Raw genomic sequence first — 20,945 nt, forward strand, 5'->3', positions numbered from 1 at the left:
CATTGAGCTAAAGAATCACAGCTCTTCCATCTCTGAAACAATCCCTGGGTCTTCCTTAGTCTTTTAGGACTTTGATATTTCTGGGATCCCTGGGTGGCGCAGTGGTTTAGCGCCTGCCTTTGGCCCAGGACACGATCCTGGAGACCCGGGATCAAATCCCACATTGGGCTCCTGGTGCATGGAGCCTGCTTCTCCCTCTGCCTGTGTCTCTGCCTCTCTCTCTCTCTCTGTGTGTGACTATCATAAATAAATAAAAAATAAAAAAATTTTTTTTAAAAAAAGGACTTTGATATTTCTGAATAATACAGTTTCTTGAAGGGGTATCTGGGTGGTTTTAGTAGGTGAAACCTCCGACTCTTGATTTCAGCTCAAGTCATGATCTCAGGGTCTTGGGATCAAGCTCTGCTCAGTGTAGAGATCCCCTCCACCCCCTGCTGGTGCTCTCCACCCCCCACCCCCGCCAAATAAATACATAAAATCATAAAAAAAAATAACATCTCTCAATTTGGGTGTGTCTGATGTTTTCTATCATATCTGGGTGGTGCATCTCTGACTGGAACCCTGCCTAGGTGACATGTGGCCAGCTCAGAGCCTCGGGAGGACGTACAACACCTGCTGCCCTTGCTGGTTTATTTTAATCCTTGGTCTAGACATTGCCCGATTGCTCTACTGTGTGGTTACTGCCCCCAATGCCACTGCCAGTAAACATTCTGTCAGCAGATGCTTTGAGACCAGGCCAGTATCTTGCCCCTCATCAAGATCAGCCCCTGGATTTTGGATCCGAGTCCTCCTGTGGGCAACCCTTCCACCTCCGCAGCTCCCCAGGTGGGGCGCCAGACCGAGCAGGTGCTGCCCTTGCTGCCGGCACCCAGCCTTCCCGATCTGACTGGCCTCACATCCTGCACCCACAGCCTGCCTCTTGTGTGGGCGGCCAGACCCTCTCGTGGAGACACGCAGCTCATTTCCTGTCCCCCGAAGCTTCTCTTCCTTACAGCAGCCACTGAGGAAGCCGCAGGCGAGGTCCAGGGGCCCCTTGTGTCCGGTCACCCAGAGAGGGCCCCCCGTGGGCTCCAGAGCCTGGGGTGGTGCAACCTCGGCAGCCAGCCTGCAGTTGGCGCAGAGGAACCTGCAAGAAGACACTCAGCAGTGAGGGCCACCACTGTGAGGTCGGGAGGTGGAGAGCCCACAGGAAATGACTCGGTGCAGAGCCGATGTGCCTCTGTCCCGGGACAGGAGCTTGGGCTGCGAGGCTGGGGCATGTCAACAGAGTGCGGGGAGCCAGGGCCGGGTGGGCCCTCGGGGGGCTCGGGGCCAGGTCAGTGTCCCCCTCCCACCGCATCCACCCCTTGGAACCTGCCCCGCTGGAGGGCATGCGTGGCTGCTGCTGTGCTCTGCTACATCAACCTGCTGAACTACATGAACTGGTTCATCGTCGCAGGTGAGGAGGGGATGCACCGGGGAAGCACCTGTTCCCCTCACGGGCCGTCCTGCTGCCACCAGCCCCGTGTGCACACAGCATACCCTGGATGGCGGCCTCCGTCCTGCAAACCATCTTCTCACCCCTGGGGGAGTTCCAGCCAAGCCCTGCAGAGGGAGGTGGAGTTCTCCAGCCAGCCCCCAGGGCCCCCCCAGCCGCAGGAGCAGGCAGGTGTGGGCACTTGGTGTGGGGGGGGGCGGCTGGAGCTCTGCGAGCCCGGCTGTATGAGGCATGGCGTGCAGGGTGGCCTGGCCCAGAAATAGCTCGCCGGGTGCTTCTGGGGCAGTGCTGTGTGCAAAGCCTTGCACATTCTGACTTCCTTCCTGGAGGCCCAGGGCTCAACGTGCCCCATTCTTGTTACTCACACATTCACTAACTCATTCATTCATTCATTCAAGATTTAACTCTCCCCTCTCTTCATTGCTGATTCATTCGGGGTCGACTGAACAAACGTGACCTGTGGGCCTGGAGACGGGGGGCGGGGGTGGGTGGGGAGGTGTTTGTTGGTCTGCAGTTTCCTGAGCTCGGGAATGCCTGGCTGGTGGGGCAGAGGGGAGCGCAGGCTGGCCTGGGGGGGTCTGCAGGCATGTGCAGCAGCCCTGGGGCAGGACCCCCGTGATTCAGAGCTGTGGCCTCGAGTCCAACCTGGTGGCTCGCGGGGACCCAGGAACATTCTGCCACAGGACGGAGTGGGCTGGATGCTAGCCGGGCAGCCCCAGGACGGTGGCTGAGGTTCTGGAGGAACTCGGAACAGGGGTGCAGGGGTTGGGTGTAGAAGGTGGGAGGCGGAGTGAGGGGAGGGCTCAGGGTGAGGGCTCCGTGCAGGCCCAGGGGCACGGGTGGAAGTGTGGGCTCCGGACAGAGGTGACCAGTGGGCAGAGAGCAGGGGTCTCTGGGGTGGACCCCAGGCTTTGTGGCTGCTGGGCTGAGGCCTGGGCTCTCTGTTGAGACAACGGGAGCCACACACAGTGTTTCTGGGGTGGGGACCACAGTCAGTATAAGCAGGATGAGACAGCGAACCAGGCCCGGGCCCAGGGAGAAGCAGTACAGAGGCCGGGCAAGCAGGTCCAGGAGGCCCTCTCCTGTTGGGACTTCCTCGCCCCAGGGGAAAGCCAGACCAAGGGTGCTCGCTTGGATGAACGAGGCTGGAGATGTGCGAGCACCTGGGGCTGCAGGAGGCAGACAGTTTGCAGAGCGGCTAGAGTGCTCTGGGGAGAAGGGGGCCAGAGGAGGCCGGAGGAGGCCGGCTCCAGGGGCAAGGGGAAGCCTGGGCACAGGGAGCACCCGACCAGTCCTCCCTCCCAAGGAGGGAAGATGCCTGTGAGCCTACAGGATTTCTGTGGAGCTCTTTACTTTGCTTATGTTTATTTCTTTTCTCTACAGCAAATGGGTCTTATTCGTGTCATTAGAAACGTGAAAAGGGATGGAAAGCCCCACAGGCTGCTGGATGCTGTGCATTCAGGCCCAAAGCAAACGCCTGAACAAAAATCTCTTCCTTTGCCTCTCAGATTCCCTGGCCAATCCTGGCCTGCTGGTGGGTCTCTGAGGTGTGTCTGTGGGGGCTTCTTCCCCTCTGTGATGTCCCCAGGTCCCCTGTGCTGGGGGGGGCTGCCTCAAGCTGGGACCCCCGTCCTGTTTCCCCAATCCCAGCAGCACGCCTGTGGGTATGGCTGGAGCCTCTGCTTCCTCATTTGTGTTGGGGAATGCAGACAGTCCCTGCCACCCAGGGGGACAACCCTAGGGCCCAGCTCAGAGGCCCTCTGCTCGCTCATAATTTAACAGTTGCTTCTGCTCTTAATGACAGGGTCTGAGCCCCACAGTGCAGATAAGCAGGTGCCTCACTCTGACTAACCCTTTCTGAAGTGCTGCCAGGGACTGGGGGGACTTTGGGGAGCAGAGTCAGGTGTCTGGACCTGTGTCCTCTGTGTGTTAGGCTGAGTGCCTGCTGCCTTGGCCTATGGCCTGGGAAGATCCTGGGGGGACTTTGGAGGCCCAGCTGGTGTAGAGCAAGAGCCTGCCACCCTCAGAGAGGCGAGGCTGGGGCTGAACCCCAGGGGACCTGTCTCTGCAGCCCCTGTGGGCACCATGGTGTCTGTGTGGAAGACCCTGGAAGAGCACGCCTGTGTGCACATGTGCAGCCCAGGGCACGTACATCTTTGTGAGTCCATGAACATCCACCCATGAATGTCTGGAGTGTGTCTCTGAGCTGTGCTGCTGTGTTGCATTGTCCCAGGGACCTCCACTAACACCCTAGTCTGAGTGAGCTGCACATTATGCAGCTCTGCACACTATATTGCTCTGGTGATGGTGTGAGCAGGAGCCTGGCTTGTGTGCATACGCAGGCAAGGCTGTGGCATGGGGGCTCTCGCAGGAGGGTGTATTTGTGCCTCTGTGATGCTACTTCCCTGGGCAGGCCCATCTGTGTACATGTCTGTGGATCCGCAGGTCCTGGGGTGATGCCTGTCCAGGACGGTGGGCACATGTTTGGGCCTCTGGGGTCTGTGTGTCTGTGTGTGTTGATGTGTCCCAGTGTCTGTGTGCAGGCTCCCCGTGTGAGAGTAGGGGGGGGTAGAGAATGTGGGCCCCAGAGGCACACCCTGTGCTGGTCAGCGGGACCCTGTCCCAAATGGGGGGCAGCTGCTCTTAGAGCCCCAGGAGGCTACCTCCCATCTCCTGAGTGCTGTCTGTCTGTCCGCAGGCGTGCTGCTGGATGTACAGAACTTTTTTCACATCAGTGATAGCAATGCCGGTTTGCTTCAAACGGGTAAGGAGAGACTCCTCACCCTGGAGCTGGGGCCCAGGCTCATGCTGGGGTCCCGCTCCATGTCCAGTTGGGGCTGCTGGGGCCGGGGGCCAGGTGCATCCCCTGGCATGGAGGAGGGGCACGGAGGGCATGTGCTGTCGGGGGTGAGGGCCGCTGGGGGTCAGAGGAGGGGAGAGCTCAGCCCTGGGCAGGCCCCTTGGGTTGGAGTGTAGATGCTGTGGCAGAAGCAGGGGCCATGGGGCTGGGAGAAGCTTCTGAGCCTCAGATCATGGCAGCGGGGCTGGAGGGGGCCACTCATCCCTGCTCAGCTCAGCTGGCACCTGTGGCTGGCAGGGGCCAAGAAGCCCTGACCTGAAAAACCTGGCCCCCAGAACATAGACAGACCTGTACTTCCCACATGGGTTCACACGGGGTTGGGACCCTGGGGCCTACAGTCCAGCGGGGTGGAGATCAGCCATCCCTCCTGCCCCGAGGTCATGCACACACCTGTGCACACCCACGTGTACTGAGCATGTGGGCAGGTCCTCTGTGCGGGTCTCCCCAACAGTCTGCTACCCCCAGCACCTCGGAAGGAGCCTCTTATCCTGGGGGGGGGGGGGGGGCGGGGCCTGGGGAAACAAACAACATTCTAGAAGCCACTTGAGCAGAGTTCTGAGGGAGTCCACTTACACACACTCCAGCCTGCGTTTTCTTTCTTATTTTTTTTTAAAGATTTTATTTATTTATTCATAAGAGACACAGAGAAAGAGAGAGGGGCAGAGGGGCAGAGGGAGAAGCAGGCTCCATGCAGGGAGCCCAATGTGGGACTAGATCCCGCGACTCCAGGATCATGCCCTGGTCCGAAGGCAGCCGCTAAACCGCTGAGCCACCCAGGGATCCCCTGCATTTTCTTTTTTAAAAGGGACCTGCCTGGGAAAAAGCCTTTAGTTCTTCCCACCTCCCCTTCTTTGCTGCCCTGCCCTGGGCGTGAAAGCCCAGGCGCCAGACAGAGGGGAGCCAGACAGAGGGGATCCCTCGCGGATGCTTGGTGTCTGCAGGGGAGCCAGGCAGAGACAGTCCATAGAAACCCAAGGGGTGTTTCCTCCGGGCCGCAAACCCTCCGCAACGGGCCAGGCCTTATCGGGCTGTCCTGCTGCTGTGACAGTCCACTATTTATCTATGAGTTGGAATTCAGAAATGAGATGTTGTCTCAGGGGTGGGTGTCAAGAGGTTTATTTCAAGTAAAAACAAAACAAAACAAAACAAAAAAAACCCGATCTCAGCTTTTTAACATCTTTCTTCCCGGTGATCGGTCTGATTTGTTGGATTGATTTGGCAAATAAGGACTGGTTTTGCTCATTAGAGACATTTCCATAAATGGAGTGAATGTGATCTGGAGCCCCAAGGATGTGGATGAAACTATAGTTAGAAAAAATACAATAATGATGGAAATTGCATCCTTTGCAACTATTTAAACGTAGGATAAAACTTTTTAAAAAATTTTTTCTTTAAATATTTTATTTATTCATGAGAGACACACACACAGAGAGAGAGAGAGAGAGGCAGAGACACAGGGAGCCTGATGCGGGACTCGATCCCAGGACCCCAGGATCACGATGTGAGGCAGAGGCAGGCACTAAACCACTGAGCTACCCAGGGATCCCCAAGATGAAAACCTTTTAAATGTCGACTGAAAACACGGGAAGGGTGACATAGTTCCATAATCTTCCTTCTTAAAGCACCAAATGACCACAGGTCTTTCCCAACTGCTCTTGTCTCAGAGCTGAGGCCAGCAGTGGGTGCTGACCATCCAATCTCCACCAACAGATAACGGTGGTTGAGTCATGGTCCCCCTTCCCCAGTTCCCACCTCAGCTGCATCATTGCTGCAAGGCCCCCGGAAATGAAATGTCGTGGAGGGAGCAGCGTGTGCGTGTGTGTGGCTGGGTGTGGAGTGGGCGAAGGGAGAATGGATGCTGTGAAGCTGCCCAGAGGGGAGTGTGGACAGTGTGGGGGCCTGGTGTGGACAGGCCAGAGGGGAGTGTGGACAGTGTGGGGGACAGTTGGAGGCCTGGTGACCCGGCTCTGCCCAGTGTCGATGACCTCGGGAGAGGCTTCACCTTCCTGGGTCACTGTGCCATGGCCCTAAGACCCAGCAGTTTGCCCACAGGGAAGGGCTTGGCTAAGTTTAGAGTGGGGCAGAGTGCAGGGTTAGCTGTGGTCAGAACCCTCCTTCCAATGGGACAGGGAGGTGCCACAGTCGGTCCGTTGATGGATAATATTTAAAACCAACACTGATGTGGCCTTTACCATGTGCCAGACACTGTCTCAGGTGCTCTGTAATCACTCCTTTACTCTTCACAACAACCTCTCGGGGCAGGGATCACTCTTGTTCCGGTTTAACCCATGACACACTTGAGGCACAGAGAGGCTCTGGGCTTGCTGAAGGTCACACAGCTATCTGTAGAGTCCTCTCTGCACCTGCTGCTCCTTCCTTCCTCCCACTGTGTCACAGATGTCCTCTGAATCTGGAGCTGCCGGGAGCAAAGGAGTGCATGTGCATGTGTGTGCCTTCTCCTTGGGGGTAGGTTTCTCCATCTCAGGGCGTCTGAGGGCTAAGTTGTTTCCATCCTATAAAGAATCCCTGCCCCAAATCTCATAAAAGTATTAGAAGATTTAGGGAAATATTTTTATGACCTTTGGGTGTAGAGGATATGTGTTAAGAAGATAAGACGGGGCGCCTGGGTGGCTCAGTGGTCAAGCGTCTGCCTTCGGCTCAGGTCGTGACCCTGGGGTCCTGAGATTGAGTCCCACATCGGGCTCCCCGCTGGGAGCCTGCTTCTTCCTCTCCCTGTGTCTCTGCCTCTCTCTGTGTCTCTCATGAATAAATAAATAAAATCTAAAAAAAAAAAAAAAAAAAAAAAAGACAAGAAACAGTCCCCTACCAGAGGAAGATTGATACATTTAGAGCACATTGTGTATGAACGTGCTTGAAACTCTAAATGCAGTTAGTAACATCTATGGATTACATTTAAGCATTTACATAAAGCTAGTCCCTGCCTTTTATATGCTTTATTTCATTTGTCTTCTCCATAACCTTCTGTGGGAAACACAGTTACTATCTTATGATATCATCGATTTAAGGGGAACAGAAGAGTTAAGGAATTTGCCCCAGGGTCACGCAGCCAGGCAGTCTTTGGGTCAGGATGTGAGCCCAGGGAGTTCAGTTCCAGGATTTACATTTTTAAATCCTTAAAACAAATATAAGGGACCGTGAGAAACGATTTGCAAACAAGGGGCCCCACAGAAAATGGTCAGAGGATGTGAGAACAGGAACTTCTGCTCAGCCTCGCTGGACATAAGGGCGATGCAGATTAAAACATCAGCGAGACACCGTCTGCTGTCCAGCCGTTAAGTGAACAAAAATAATATGATTGATCATATCAAATGTCAGCAAGGCAGCTGGCACGTACCTCTGCGCAAGTGTAAATGGGCACAGCCTTCTCGAGGCCTACTTAGGCGGTAGCTATTAAAATTCTAAATGCCGCTGACACCAAAGACCATTCTCTGCGGAGTATTAGGTCGAACCATATTAAATTGCCAGTGTTTTGTAGGTCAAAACTGGCCTAATTTCTGCCACCGCATGTGGCTCAGCCCAATACTGGAGGGGGCGGGGCTGGGGCCCGAGATGGGAGGAGTCTGGGCGCCCATAGGCTCAGGCAGTGTCCATCATCGTCGCCCAGCGAATGGACACTGGCGTGGGGCGGGGTCTCTGCTGGAGGCGGGTCCGGGCCGCCTCCCTCCACCTGCCGCGGGCGTGGATGCTCTCCGGGGAGGAACCGGAGCCGCGGGCCTGGTGCGTGGGGCAGAGTCGCGCACTAACATGCAGCTCTGTTGTCCCTACGGGGTCGCGGACGTTTTCCTTAATCCAGCCGCCACTTCCGAGGGCTCACTGTACAAACGGGAGACACATCTGACAGTGCCGGAGGAAGGTTCTACCTACTTGGAAGAACCAATCCCCTCTCTCTAAATCCTGCTGGGCCGCGTCCCACCTCCCTCTGCCCCCAGCAGGGACGTGACGGCAAAACCAGACCAGCCCGGGCCGGGAGTGGGGAGGGACACGTTCTGTGAAGACAGGGCCCCTGCGCGGCCGCCTGTTCGACCCCATGGGCTGCCCCTCACTCTGCCCCAGGCCCTGCCCTATGCCGGGCCTCATGCGCGGCCCCATGGGCTGCCATGCTCTACTCCATGCTCTGCCCCATGAGCGGGCCCACGCTCGGCCCCACACTTTGCTCCACGCATGGCTCCATGCACGACCCCATGGCCTGCCCCATGCTCTACCACATGTTTTGCCCCACTGTCGGCGCCACACTCTACCCCACGCACAGCCCCAGGCTGGGCTCCACCTTCACTTCTGCATCACAGCCTCCCAGACAAGCCAGGGGAGGCTCAGAGGGGTGGAGTTCGCAGGTCCAGGGGGCACATGAGCAAGCCCAGACCCCCAGTCCCCTCCCCAGTCCCCCTGATTCTGGGCATTGGGTTATGTGTTAGGGGCATGGGGGGGTCACCTTACCCGATCTCCGCCTGGCTTCCACCCACCGCCGGGTGCCAGCCTATGGCTTTGGAGCCCATCCTGTCCCCTTTGGACCATCCTGTGTTATGGGCTACAGGCTGCCTGTCCACCCACCTGGGCAGGGAATGCATGTGGTCTTGCCTGTCCCCTCCAGTCTTCATCTGCTGCCTGCTGCTGTCCGCACCTGTGTTTGGCTATCTGGGTGACCGGCACAGCCGCAAAGCCACGCTGAGTTTTGGGATCCTGCTCTGGTCAGGTGCAGGCCTCTCCGGCTCCTTCATCTCCCCCCAGGTAGGTGCCCTCACCCCTGCAAGGCCTCCAGGGACCTGCCCCCACCCCCTGCCCTGCTGGCTCCCTGGGGAAGGTGCATGGCCGGCCTCCATCCCCTCGGGGCTCCAGGCAGGCTGCAGGGGTGCCTTCCAGGGCCCCGAGAGGACCCCCTAAATGCTCTCATCGGGAACCTTCCTCTCCTGCACCCCCGTGGCTTCCTGGGGGGCTTGGGGGTGACCTCCACTCTCTGGAGGAGCTGGCCTGGCTGGCAGAGGTGAGAGGCCCAGGAAGGGGGCTACCCTGGGCCTGGGGCTGGCGGTGGCTGTGGCACCAGCAGGGGGCACCCTTGTGATGTCAGGGACCTGGCCTGGGGGGATGGCCAGGGGTCCTTAGTCCTGACCCCACCTCGTCCCCTGGGGGCATGTGTCATCCGGAGCTCAGCCTCTGACACAACCTCCTGTCCTTGCCCCCTGGGTGACCTCGGGACTCACTGGGGTCATGTGCCTGTGTACCCAGCATTCCTGGCTCTTCTTCCTGTCCCGGGGAGTGGTGGGCATGGGCTCTGCCAGCTACTCCACCATCGCGCCCACCGTCCTCGGAGACCTCTTTGTGAGGGACCAGCGGACCCGGGTGCTGGCCATCTTCTACATCTTTATCCCTGTTGGAAGGTTGGTATCCCCAGAACCCATGTCCTCAGCTGGTAGACCTGAGGGCCAAAGGAGCCAGGGGATAGGACTAGAATCCCAGCCCTCCTCCTTCCTCAGCACCCCCCTTGGGCTCTCTGGGCCTCAGTTTCCTTCTCTGTAAGGGTGGGGGAGGACACCAGCCAATGGCTGTGTCAGGGTGCTCCCTCTACCTGAGGACCCTTGAGAAGGGCTGTGCGGGGACATGTGTGCGGAGGGCCAGGCGGCCAGGGGGCAGGCGGGTGGATCAGCGTGGGGTTTAGAGCCTGGCCCCTGACTCTGATCCAGGCTTCCTGGAACCGCCTGACTCAGACCCGGGGCCCTGGGTCCTCACAGAGGGCGGCAGCGGGCAGTGCTGGTGGGCCCACAGCCAAAGGTCACCAATGACTTGACCGAGGGCAGTGGACATCTGGGCCTCACGTGGCTCACTTTTCCCGTGATGGGACTGTGAGCAGCAAAGAGTCGGGTCCTGGGGGGGGGTGTCCCGGCATGGGCTGGGCCCCATAACCTTGGGCGTGCCCCCCCACCACCACTGACTGTGCCCCGTGCCCCTCTGTTGCAGTGGCCTGGGCTATGTGCTGGGGTCGGCCGTGTTGCAGCTGACTGGGGACTGGCGTTGGACCTTCCGAGTGAGTCCAGCCTCCCGCCCCCCCATAGCCGGGGCCAGCAGGGGCTTTCCAGCCTCCGGTGACCTTAGCCACTTGGCAGGGCAGCTGGCGCCACGGGGGGGTGGTCAGGCATTGGCAGCTTCAGAAACCCAGCAGAACATGAGCCGTGGAGGTCGCGTCCCTGGTCAGAGGCTGGCCTCGGGCCCCGGGGGGGGGGGGGGGGGGGGGGGGGGGGGGAGCTCCAGCAAGTGGCTTGTAACCTGGGGCGGGGCGGGGGAGCATGCGCTTCCTCTGGAATCTAGGGGAGTGGCTGGGGCTGAGAACATCCCAGGGCAGAACTGGCCCCACGGGTGGATGTGCTGAGCGGCTACTTCAGGCTCTGGTCCTTAGCTGCCAGCCTGCGGGCCCCAAGGAGTAGTGCCCACCGGACATGTTAACGGAAGTCCCCAGGGGACCCTGCTCCTCAGAGGAGCTGAACCCCCTGGGTGAGGCTAGGTCAAGCTCTCTGATATCTGCAGCCCAGAAAGGAGCCCCCTGCCCCACCCCAGGCCCGCAGGTCTCCCCAGTCACAGGCCTGCAGTGTGGCCTGAGCCTCCCCCATCCTCCCACCCCCCATGCCCAGGTCATGCCGTGCCTGGAAGTCACAGGCTTGATCCTGCTCCTGACACTGGTTCCAGACCCACCCCGGGGAGCTGCTGACAAGCAGGAGGAGGCGGCCATGGGGGCCGGGAGGAGCAGCTGGTGTGAAGATGTCAGGTACCTGGGGACAAAGTGAGTGTCCTCCCCCCACCCCCCCGCCCCGCAAGAACCCCGTGAGCCCCAGCACCACTGACCTGCCTCCCCCACCTCCAAGGAACCCCTCCTGACTGCCCCAGTGTTCAGGGTCTTCCTCCCCTGAGCTCCCCCTCACCCACATAGGTGCTCCGCCCTCACCCTGTGACAGCACAGGGGCGGCAGGGGAGGGAGGGGGAGGCAGTGCGGCACTGACTCTGCCTTATCCCCGAGTGACCTGAGACTTGGAACCTTGTTCCCCTCATGTATTCAATGGATGTAATCCTCTCAGGGCTGCCGGGAGGATGCTGGGAGTTAATCAGTCACCTCTGCCAGCTTCAGGGAGCATATCCATCCTGTTCCAGGCATGGGCTGGGGGTGGTCCGTGCACTCCCAGACCTCATGATTAATGGGAACATGGGGCGCGGGCAGGACCCAGCACAATGTAACATGGAGCCATGCGACCCTGGACCCTGGAGGGTGCCTGGAGGAAGCAGGGCAGCGGGGCAGCTTCCCGGAGCCTGTGCTGCTGGTGTCAGGCCCTCTGGGATGGGGAGAGCTGGCCCTGCAGTGAGGAGGGGGGAGGCCCAGTGGGGGGGGGCCGTCGGGGAGGATTGGGACCTGAGCCTGCCAAGCACCTGAGCACCCAAGTGGCCAGGGTCCAGCAGTGGGGGCGGGGGGGAGCCCATGGGCCTGCAGCCCCAGCCCTTTGCCAGGGGTCTCAGCTGGGCACCTCTTGCAGCTGGAGTTTCGTGTGGTCCACCCTGGGGGTGACTGCCATGGCCTTTGTGACTGGAGCTCTCAGCTTCTGGGTTCCCAAGTTCTTGTTCGAAGCCCGTGTGGTGCATGGACTGCAGCTCCCCTGCATAACGGACCCGTGCAGCAACCAGGACAGGTGAGGGGCCTGTGGGTGCCTGGGCCCTGGGCCCAGGTCAGGTCCTAGGTGGCTCTGAGCCCCACAGCTCTGTGTCTCTGAAGAACCCAGGACTGGGGTTCCGGCTCTGGCTGAGCTCCTGGGATCTGGGTGGCCATAGGCAAGCATCCTCCTGCCGCTGGGCCCCAGGCCTCCTGCACCTGGGCTGCTGTGGGGGTCCAGAAGGTGCCCAGGAGAGGAGCGAGGCCTCGTGGGGCCTATGGGGTGATGGGACCTGCAGTGTGAGGTCAGCCCGTTCTACATTTTATATCGAGGCTCTGGGATGTTTCTTCCTTCCAGGGCTCAGCCTTTTGCACGTGCCCTCACATGTTCTCTGCCTTCTGTGGGGCCAGGAGCCCTGGGGAAGCTGCCAAGATGTTGGGGAGGGAGAGAGAGCCTCACAGAAGGTGACATGCTCCCACTCCCACCTCTTCCTGCACTGTGCTCAGGCCCCACACCCTTGCACCCCGACCCTGTCACACCCTCCAGCCTCCTTATCTCCACCTCACTCCTCGGTCCCCCGGGGCTCCTGCCCTGCCCTGTGGCTCAGCATCATGGTCTGTGCCGCCACAGGTGCCTGTGTCCACCTGCATCCATCTGCTTCCACCTGCATTCACTTGCATCTACCTACATCCACCTTTGTCCACCTGCATTCACCTGTGTCCACCTGCATCCGTGTCCACCTACACCTACCTGTGTCCACCTACTTCCACCTGCATCCACCTGCATTCATGCATCCACCTTTGTCTGTCCGCCTGGATCCACCTTCACCCACCTGCACCCATGGATCCACCTGTGTCCACCTGCATCTATCTGCATCTGTGCATCCACCTGTGTCCACCTGTGTCCACCTGTGTCCACCTGTGTCCACCTGCATCCACCTGTGTCCACCTGCTTCTACCAGCATTCACCTGCATCCATGCATCCACCTGAGTCCATCTACATCCACCGGTGTCCACCTCCTTCTCCCTGGCCCAGAGAGAGCCCTCATGTGATTTCCGGAGTGGCCCATGGCCTCTTACTCATCTGTGCCTTGGCCTGAACTGGGCCTTCTGCCTGCAGCCCCTTCCCTCTTCCCATCATCACTTCTGAAACATTAATGCGAGTTCAGGCCCCACAAAGAGCGTTTGACCTGAACGCCCCTCTGAGGTTTTAGGATAACAAACTCCATTATTCCTGCATTACCCACGAGGAGAAGGAGGATGAGCAAGGGTCCCTGAGCTGTGCCAGTGGCAGAGCCAGACTCAAAACCATCTGACTCCTGACACCACGTCCTGGTGTGTCCAGGGCCACCTACAATGGCTGGTGCATGTGGACACCCCGAGGAGAGCTGGGAGCAGCCTCTGGTATATAGCAGGTGCTCAGGGGAGGCGCCGGGAAGGCATGAAGGAGTGCCTCTGATGGGGCTGTGCTGCTGGCCAGGGCTCCCAGTGAGACAGAGCCCTGGAGGCCCTGCAGAACCACAGCAGCCTGGAAGCTCCACTTAGCTCCTCCACGGAACCCGGGTGGCAGGCAGCACAGACGTGGAACTCACAGCGACACAAGTATTCTCAGGGGCCCGGAGGCTGCGCGCCCATCCAGGCTCTGGGGACCGTCTCTCCTGCCCCTTCCCCTCAGGGCTGCCACTGCTCCTTGGCTTGTGGCTGTGTCCATGGTCAGCTGCCTCGTTCTCTGGTGCCTCCTTCTGTTTCCCTCTTCCCAGGACATGGTGGTTGCAAGTGGGGCCTCTCCAGCCTCAGGACCCTGAACGCAATCATGTGTACAAAGTCTGCTATCCCTGTGTGTGTGTGTGTGTGTCTCATGAATAAATAAATAAAATCTTTTAAAGAAAAAAAAAAAGGGCAGCCCGAATGGCTCAGTGGTTTAGCGCTGCCTTCAGCCCAGGGCCTGATCTTGGAGACCCAGGATGGAGTCCCATGTCAGGCTACCTGCATGGAGCCTGCTTCTTCCTCTGCCTGTGTCTCTGCCTCTCTCTCTCTCTCTCTCTCTCTCTCTCTCTCTGTCTCTCTCCTGAATAAATAAATAAAATCTTAAACAAAAAAAAAAAGTTCGCCATCCAGGGAGCAGTCCCAGGTGCTGGAGATTAGGACATGCACATCCTGGGGGGGGGGGGGGTGTTCAGCCTGCCACAGGGTAGGAGGGAGGTCCTGGCATTGGTGTTATATACCCACCTTGGCTATTAACACACCCTCCATGGTTGGGGTGAGCCCCAGGGCGAGGATGCGGCAAGGGCAGGAAGCTCCAGGACCCAGGATCCCAGCACAGCCCCTGGAAGAACCTCTGACACCAGAGCTGGCCCACACAGAAGGGGCTGCGCAGGCAGTAGTGAGCTTCCCACCCCTTGGGGCACGTAAGTAGGAGGTGGACAGATGCCTGCCAGGTCTGGTGTGCAGAGGATCAGCATAGATCATCTTGGCTCTGAGAGTCGGATTCTGGGAAGGCCTTGCAAGCTGCGTGGCTGGGTGGCCGGATCCATCCTCTGGCCACATCTCCTGCTCAGGGGCCAGTGCAGTGGCCCTGTCTGAACAACCAGCCCTAAGGGTCACAGGGGTCTCGGGGCCTGCCAGGGCTCCAGGGCAGGAAGCATTCATCCAGGACCCATGGTAGGCTGAGCCGGAGCCTTGCACAGTCTGCAACGCTGTGTGTGGGGGTGGTTCCTGGAGTACCCAGGTAGGCAGGGGCTAGGAGGCCGGGCTGTGCCAGTGAGGTGCTGCAGGACCTGCAGCAGGTTCCTGCCCTCTCTGGGCCTACGTTCTCCCCTATAAACTGGGGGCGGGGGGAATGGACGTCACGGGGGTGGCAGGTTTGGTCCTCGGTGCTGGCAGGGGGCTTGCCTGAATCATGCAGGGGCTGCCCGGGGTGGGCGAGGCCCTGGCTACTTGGGGCTTCATGCTGGCTGCCGTCAGTGTCCCTCTGAGCCCTTTAGATGGATGCCAAAGTGGGGGCCCAAGGGCTGCTGCAGCGTCCAGGTGGGGGTTGGGCAGCGGCATGCTCAGGTCTGTACTGGAGAACGCAGCCTCTGGGGGCCTGTCTAGGTCTTGTTCTGGACAGACAGCCTTCCCTGGGGGCGGAGGTAGGGGTGGGGATAGAGCAGGGGGCAAGGTCAAGGGCAGGGCAAGGCCAGGGCAGGGGCAGGGTGCAGGGGCAGGGGCAGGGGCTGGGTCAGGAGCAGAGTCAGGGGCAGGAGCAGGGGCAGGGGCAGGGTAGGGCAGGGGCAGGGGCAGGAGGGAAAAGCAGCATGAGGATGGGGCACCTGAGGGGCATGCAGGGCCGAGGGAAACCACAGGGCCAGGTGGCCAGGTGACGGCCAGGTGTGGGGTGGGGGTTCAGTGACCAGAGGTTCACTTGCCCACGATCCTGTGAGTGAGGGGGATGAGGAGGTGAGCAGGTCTGGGTGCAGTGCGATGGTTAAGATTTCTGTGGGGCTGTGGGACACTAAGTGTGGGAGAGTCCCTGGAGCTGAGGCTAGCTGGGCTGGTCACCCCCACAGCCAGGGCCATCCCCACAGTGGGCAAGACAGGGTGGCAAGCAGGGGGTTCCGGGGCCCTGAGGACCCAGGAGTGAGGTCACAAGGAAGGCAGAGCTGAGCCCCGCACTGACTGCTGCACCCTCTTGTCTCCCACATCAGCCTGATTTTCGGGATCCTCACCGTGGTAACCGGCATCATTGGGGTGGTCCTGGGGGCAGAGGCCTCGAGGCGGTTCAAGAGAGTGAACCCGCGGGCGGAGCCCCTCGTGTGTGCCTGCAGCCTGCTGGCCGCTGCCCCCTGCCTCTACCTGGCTCTCCTCCTGGCCCGGACCACCTTCACCGTCTCCTACGTAAGTGCGGGGTCCCTACGGGGACGGCGGTGGCCCTGTCTATGCAGGCTGACGCCACACCCGTCCCCACGTTATGTCCACCACTCCTTCCAGGTGGACTTTGCCGTCCCTGTTTTACAGACGGGTAAACTGAGGCTTACCCAGAGTAGCACAGCTGGGAAGGAACACAACGGGGTCTTGAGCCCGAGCCTCTGCGACCCTGAAGTGCGTCCTCCACGCAGCCGGTTAGCACTTCGGGTGGAGACCGAGGGACCGGGTGTTCCCGGAGGCGCGGGGGGCTCAGGGGGCCGAGGGTGGTTCTTTCCGGCTTAGAGGCGAGGGCTGGGGCCCCGGGCTGGTCCCGGGCGGTGCGGGCGCCGCCGTAAGGGTGACGACCCAGGAGAGGCAGGCGTCCCAGGCCGGGCCAGGGTCACACGCCTCCCGCGCTCCGCGGGGCCCCTTCCGCCCCGCATCCCTAATCCTCGTCTGCGGCCAGGTTCCAAGGCTACGGCTCCTCCAGCCTTTCTGGAATACTCCAGGCTCCCGCAGGACGTCACCGTACTGGCCTGGGCTCTGCGCACGGTGGGGTTGCGCGGCCACCGGGGTGGGTGGGGCTTCTCGGGCGCCTGTGCTTTGGCCTTAGGGCGCCCCTCTAGCAGCGGGGATTGGGGCGTTCAGGACACCGCAGGTCTCCCTCAGGCCCGAGGGCAGGGCTGGCGCGGTGGCTCCTCCCAGGTGTTCGGCCTGCGTAGGGGCGTCTACAGAGACCCCAGCGAACAGATGACTCCTGAGGCCTCACGGTGCCCCAGGCGGGGCGGGGGGGGGGTGGGGAGCGTATCTCACCCTGCGCTCAGATTGTAAGACTGAGGCCTGGAGGGGGCCACATGGACGGTGGGACGCCGAAACCGACACAAGTCTGTGTCCTTCATGCTGTCCTGACCCTGTCGTCCCCGTGGCATACAGTAGGCGCTAATAAAGGCCTGGATGCACATTGACATCCTGGCTGGGGGAGCCGAGGACGGTGGGAACAGCATCCAGGCTGCAGGGAAGCATCGACCTGACCTTGCAGTGGCGGGTGCTCCTGGAGGCCTGTCCCTCCATGTCTGGGCACCGACCCCCGCCAGCTCTGCGTCTGCCACACTCTCCGCTGGCTCCAGGCAGCGGCTCCTTGGCTGCGCGCTGGGCACGCAGCTGTCCCCCCTCTGCCACCTGGCCCATCTCCAGGGCCGGATGGCTCATCTGGAAAGGACATTGCGCCCCGGCCGGCAAAGCAGCAAGAGAAACCCTTCTGGGGGCCTGCGACGGGGTGAGGGGCAAGGGGTGACATGGTGAGGGGGCGATGGCGAGGGGCAGGTCGGGGCAAGGGGCAAGGGGCAGGATGGCAGGCAGGACAGCGGGCAGGCCTGGGATGCATCCCTCCTCTGCTGCTGGGAAGCGGCTCCCTCCAGGCTGAGGTCAGGCTACACTGACCCCCCAGGCCCCGCCTTCCAGGCTTCTGGAGCTCGCAGGTCAAACCAACATTCCATCTTGAGGTCCAGGCTGTAGCTCTGTCCGTCCTATGGGCACTGGGCACAGATCTTCCAGTGCCCCAGGCCTGGGCTCACCCACGTCTCCCCTTCTTCCAGGACCGATGCCAGGATGTGTCCCCGCGGGCGCCTGGCTCTGCCCTCACCCACTGCAGTGTTTCCCACACAGAGGGGGCTCCCTGTGCTTCTGGGGCCAGTCTAGCTCCTCCTGCAGGCACCCGAAGCCCCTGCTGGACCTCCCCAGGGCCTTTGCAGCTGTTTGCCCCCCCATCCTGACACACACCCCGGCTTCTCCCCCCACCCCTCCTGTTCCCCCCAGTCCCTCCTTGGGGCCCTTCTTGACTGCGGTGCCCTGGGGCTGAGGGTCCACTGCCTGTGCCCTTACTTATGCTCTGACTCCTCTGACCCAGCTGGGGCCCGGGGTGGGGCCCATCTTGCTTGGCTCTTGGCCTGAGACACACTGCCAGACACGTGGGGTCACGGCATGCAGAGTGGACAGCTGTGTGAAAAGCCACACCGTTCAGTCACTCAACAAACACACAAACACCCGCACCCACAGGGTGGGGGCTGGTTCGAACTTCAGGGATACAGCGGTGGGTGAGAGAGGCTACAGTGTCTGCAGCCCGGTGGAGGGAGACAGCGGGTGGGCAGGACACGCTTCACAGTATCTCAGGTGATGTGGAGCTCAGGACGGGGGTGCCAGGGATCAGGGGTGTGTGGGGCAGATTTACGGGCCATGGGGTCCCCAGGAGGAAGTGTTGGTGAACACCTGGAGGCTGTCCCGGAGCCCGTGGAGGAGGACTGGTATGGGTCCCGGGGCAGCAGCAGGCACACTGCGCTGGAGAGCCATCAGGACCCCATGGAGGGATGGACAGGGGGACAAGGTGGTGGGCCGGGGCACATGGGGACTGGTTTTACTGAGAGAGGGGTTTGCCCCGGGCGGGGGTCTGTCCAGGTGACAGTGTGCTCATCGTTCGCTGGCCTCACGTTCTTGCGGGTGCGTGTGGGACGTGGCACCTGTGTCCATGGGGAATCGTGGCTGCGGTTTCCTTGCAGTTGTTGGCCTTGGCACCCAGGCCACGCTCCCTGGCTCACGCTGACGAGTCTGTCTTCCTATCCCATGCTGGGGAAAGACGTGTGTTAAGTCCCCTACAGATGCAGCAGGATCCGCAGTGGCGCCGTCTGGGTCTGGGCTCCTCTGCGGGAAGGTCCATGGTTCCGACCGGTCACTACTTGTCACGCATCCATGAAGACTTCTTGTTTCTTCCTCTGGCATTTGCGGTGGTTGGCAGCTTCCTAAGGATTTGGGCTTCGTGGGGGAATCTGGTCGGGGTGTGCGGTGCTAGTGTCCCCATGAGGCCTCCTCCATCCTGGCTTCAGGGACGAGGGTCCTGTCCTGTCCTCCTGGTCAGTGTCGCCAAGGAGTTGTCCATTTTGCTGCCAGCTTTGATTTTATTGAGTTTCTCTATTCTTCTGATACTGCCCCCATTTAGGGCAGTCGGGCTGGCTTCTGTGGACATGGACACCCTTATCCTGGCGGGGTGGTCTGGGCGGTGGGGTGGGCCAGCGCTGCAGCATGGATGCCGGAGAGTAGATCACAGATGTGTCTTGGAGGAATTTCCAGATGATTCCACATGGGGTGTGAGAGAAAGAGGAGGCGCAGGAACACGGAGACACCAGCCTGGGCAGGAGGGACCATCATCAGGTTTGGGGGCGTCTGGGTCAGTGTCAGAAAGAGTGAGAAACTGAATGGTATTCATAGTAGGAAGCGTCGGTCGCGTCCCTTCCGTCTGTCTGTCCGTCTATATCTCTGCGCATTCTCAGGTTCCAGGGACTTGCTCTTCCTGCGCCGTGTCTCACTGCCCGGGGGAGGTAGATGCGACTTCCAGGAAGGGTGCATGGACCCACAGGCATGTGAGCTCGTGTGAGCATGCATTCAGGGGCGAATGGGGTCCAGTCCAGAGACACTAGCGTGCACACGTAAGTGCCAGTGAGTACTCACATCTGTATCCCCATGTGGTCTCGCCGAGCGTGGATTGTAGGCACGTGCGAGTTCATTCCATAAGTGCCTGGAGTGTAGCAGTGTGTCTGTGTGTGCTGCTCTGCACACGGGACTGTGTACATGTGTGTGTCAGGGCAACTGGTAGGTGTGTGGGATGTGCATGCACACACGTGTCTGCCGCTGAGCATGGTGTCTCGTGGCTGTGGGCATGCTGCTCAGGGAGGAGGGGCCGCCCCCACATTTCTTGGAGGAGCCAAGCTGTGTGGCATGTTTCCCGGCAGTGGGGTCCTGGGCCGTGCAGTGGGGTCTGAGGAGCCCTCTGGGGCACTGTGCCTGAGACCCACCTGCCGGCACCCAGCCCTCCATCTCCCCCCTCCTTTTGGGCTCCTTGGCAGGCTCAGTGGGCTTCTCGGCTGTTAATTAGGCTCCAGACACACACAGCAGGCCTTGGCTCGCACTCGGGTCCTTGGCCTCCTTCCCGGAGCCTCCGCCCTTCAGAGGAGAAAGCTCTACGCTCTGAGGGCTGAGCCCCAGACACGGAGGCTGGAGGATGGGCTGAGCGCCGACCATCCCCCTGGGGGGGGCTTTGGGGCCATCCGAGGGGCATATCAGGCCGTGCTCCTGCTCTGAGTCCCGGCCGGGGGCGCTGCCACGGGTGTGAGGCCTCCGGGTGCTATAAAGCAGCAGAAGTATTTGCTTTGCTCGTGAGGCCCTTATCTCTTTTCTGCCTGAGCTCAATGGGGCAGCATGGGGTGGGGCCCATCAAAGGCGGGGGTGGGGAGTGGGGGGCTGGGTCCTTGGCTGAGCTGCCCGTGGCTTCTGCCCGTGACCCAGCCCTCCTCCTAGTGCAATGCCCACCCAGGGACTAGAATCCCAAGAGCACCAGGTGATGCCCTCGAACATCACATGCCATCCCTCTGCCGTTGTCTGTCTCTCAATTGAGCCGCGGCTGCCTGCTCAGAATTGAGGGGAGACCCAGGCTCTTGAAGGAGCAGGTGGAGATGCTCAGTGGCTGGGCGGGAACATAAAATCTGGGCTCCAGCACAGGGAGGAGTTGGGACGTGGCCGTGAAGCCCCACAGCTATGGGCCACCCCAGGGTTTGCTAGCCCCACCTGTGCCTCTGGCCTCACAAGCGGGGAACTAGGGGGGTCTTCACCCTTAAACCCCCACTGTGCCCTGAGGGTCCCGGGAGTGATAAGCAGAAACATTCACACCCACATCGGATGCTTCCTGAGCGTGTCCCGTGCACCAGGCACTGTTTCAGGCTCTGGGGATCTAACACTGAACAAAATAGGTGAAAATATGTATGTGATCAATCAAACATGTAGTGGAGCGTCTGCCTCGGCTGAGGGGCTGAGGTCAGGGTGCAGTGGGGAGGGAGCAGCCAACGGGGAAGCCCTGGGGGAAAGCATGGCCTGTCTTCTCTGCGGCTCTTCCCTTGAAAGATATCTGATGTGGTCTAATTTTCTTTACCTTGCTTTGCATTTGTTCTGGTGTCTGTTGGCATCAAACATGCCTTAGACGGTAAAGTTAGCCTAATGTTTGTTTGTTTGTTTTTATTTTTAAAAAATTTTTAAAGATT

At 60.2% G+C, this 20,945-nt stretch overlaps 1 protein-coding gene across 3 annotated transcripts in view; it reads left to right on the forward strand.

Moving 5' to 3' along the window:
* Positions 1 to 1,014: 1,014 nt before the first annotated feature.
* Positions 1,015 to 20,945, forward strand: part of SPNS3 (SPNS lysolipid transporter 3, sphingosine-1-phosphate (putative)) — a 29,368-nt gene continuing 9,437 nt past the window's right edge. Inside the window, exons 1-8 of one of the 3 annotated variants that reach the window (XM_072729976.1) lie at positions 1,015 to 1,438; positions 4,176 to 4,241; positions 8,947 to 9,083; positions 9,579 to 9,730; positions 10,308 to 10,374; positions 10,976 to 11,124; positions 11,867 to 12,019; positions 15,666 to 15,855. In XM_072729976.1, the coding sequence (XP_072586077.1) occupies positions 1,258 to 1,438; positions 4,176 to 4,241; positions 8,947 to 9,083; positions 9,579 to 9,730; positions 10,308 to 10,374; positions 10,976 to 11,124; positions 11,867 to 12,019; positions 15,666 to 15,855 (1,095 nt within the window). In that variant the 5' untranslated portion in view covers positions 1,015 to 1,257. The remainder of the gene's footprint in view (positions 1,439 to 4,175; positions 4,242 to 8,946; positions 9,084 to 9,578; positions 9,731 to 10,307; positions 10,375 to 10,975; positions 11,125 to 11,866; positions 12,020 to 15,665; positions 15,856 to 20,945) is intronic. The other 2 variants (XM_072729977.1, XM_072729978.1) reach the window with 2 other exon arrangements.

The sequence above is a fragment of the Vulpes vulpes genome, chromosome 12 (assembly GCF_048418805.1).
Source record: "Vulpes vulpes isolate BD-2025 chromosome 12, VulVul3, whole genome shotgun sequence".
NCBI classification, from domain to species: domain Eukaryota; kingdom Metazoa; phylum Chordata; class Mammalia; order Carnivora; family Canidae; genus Vulpes; species Vulpes vulpes.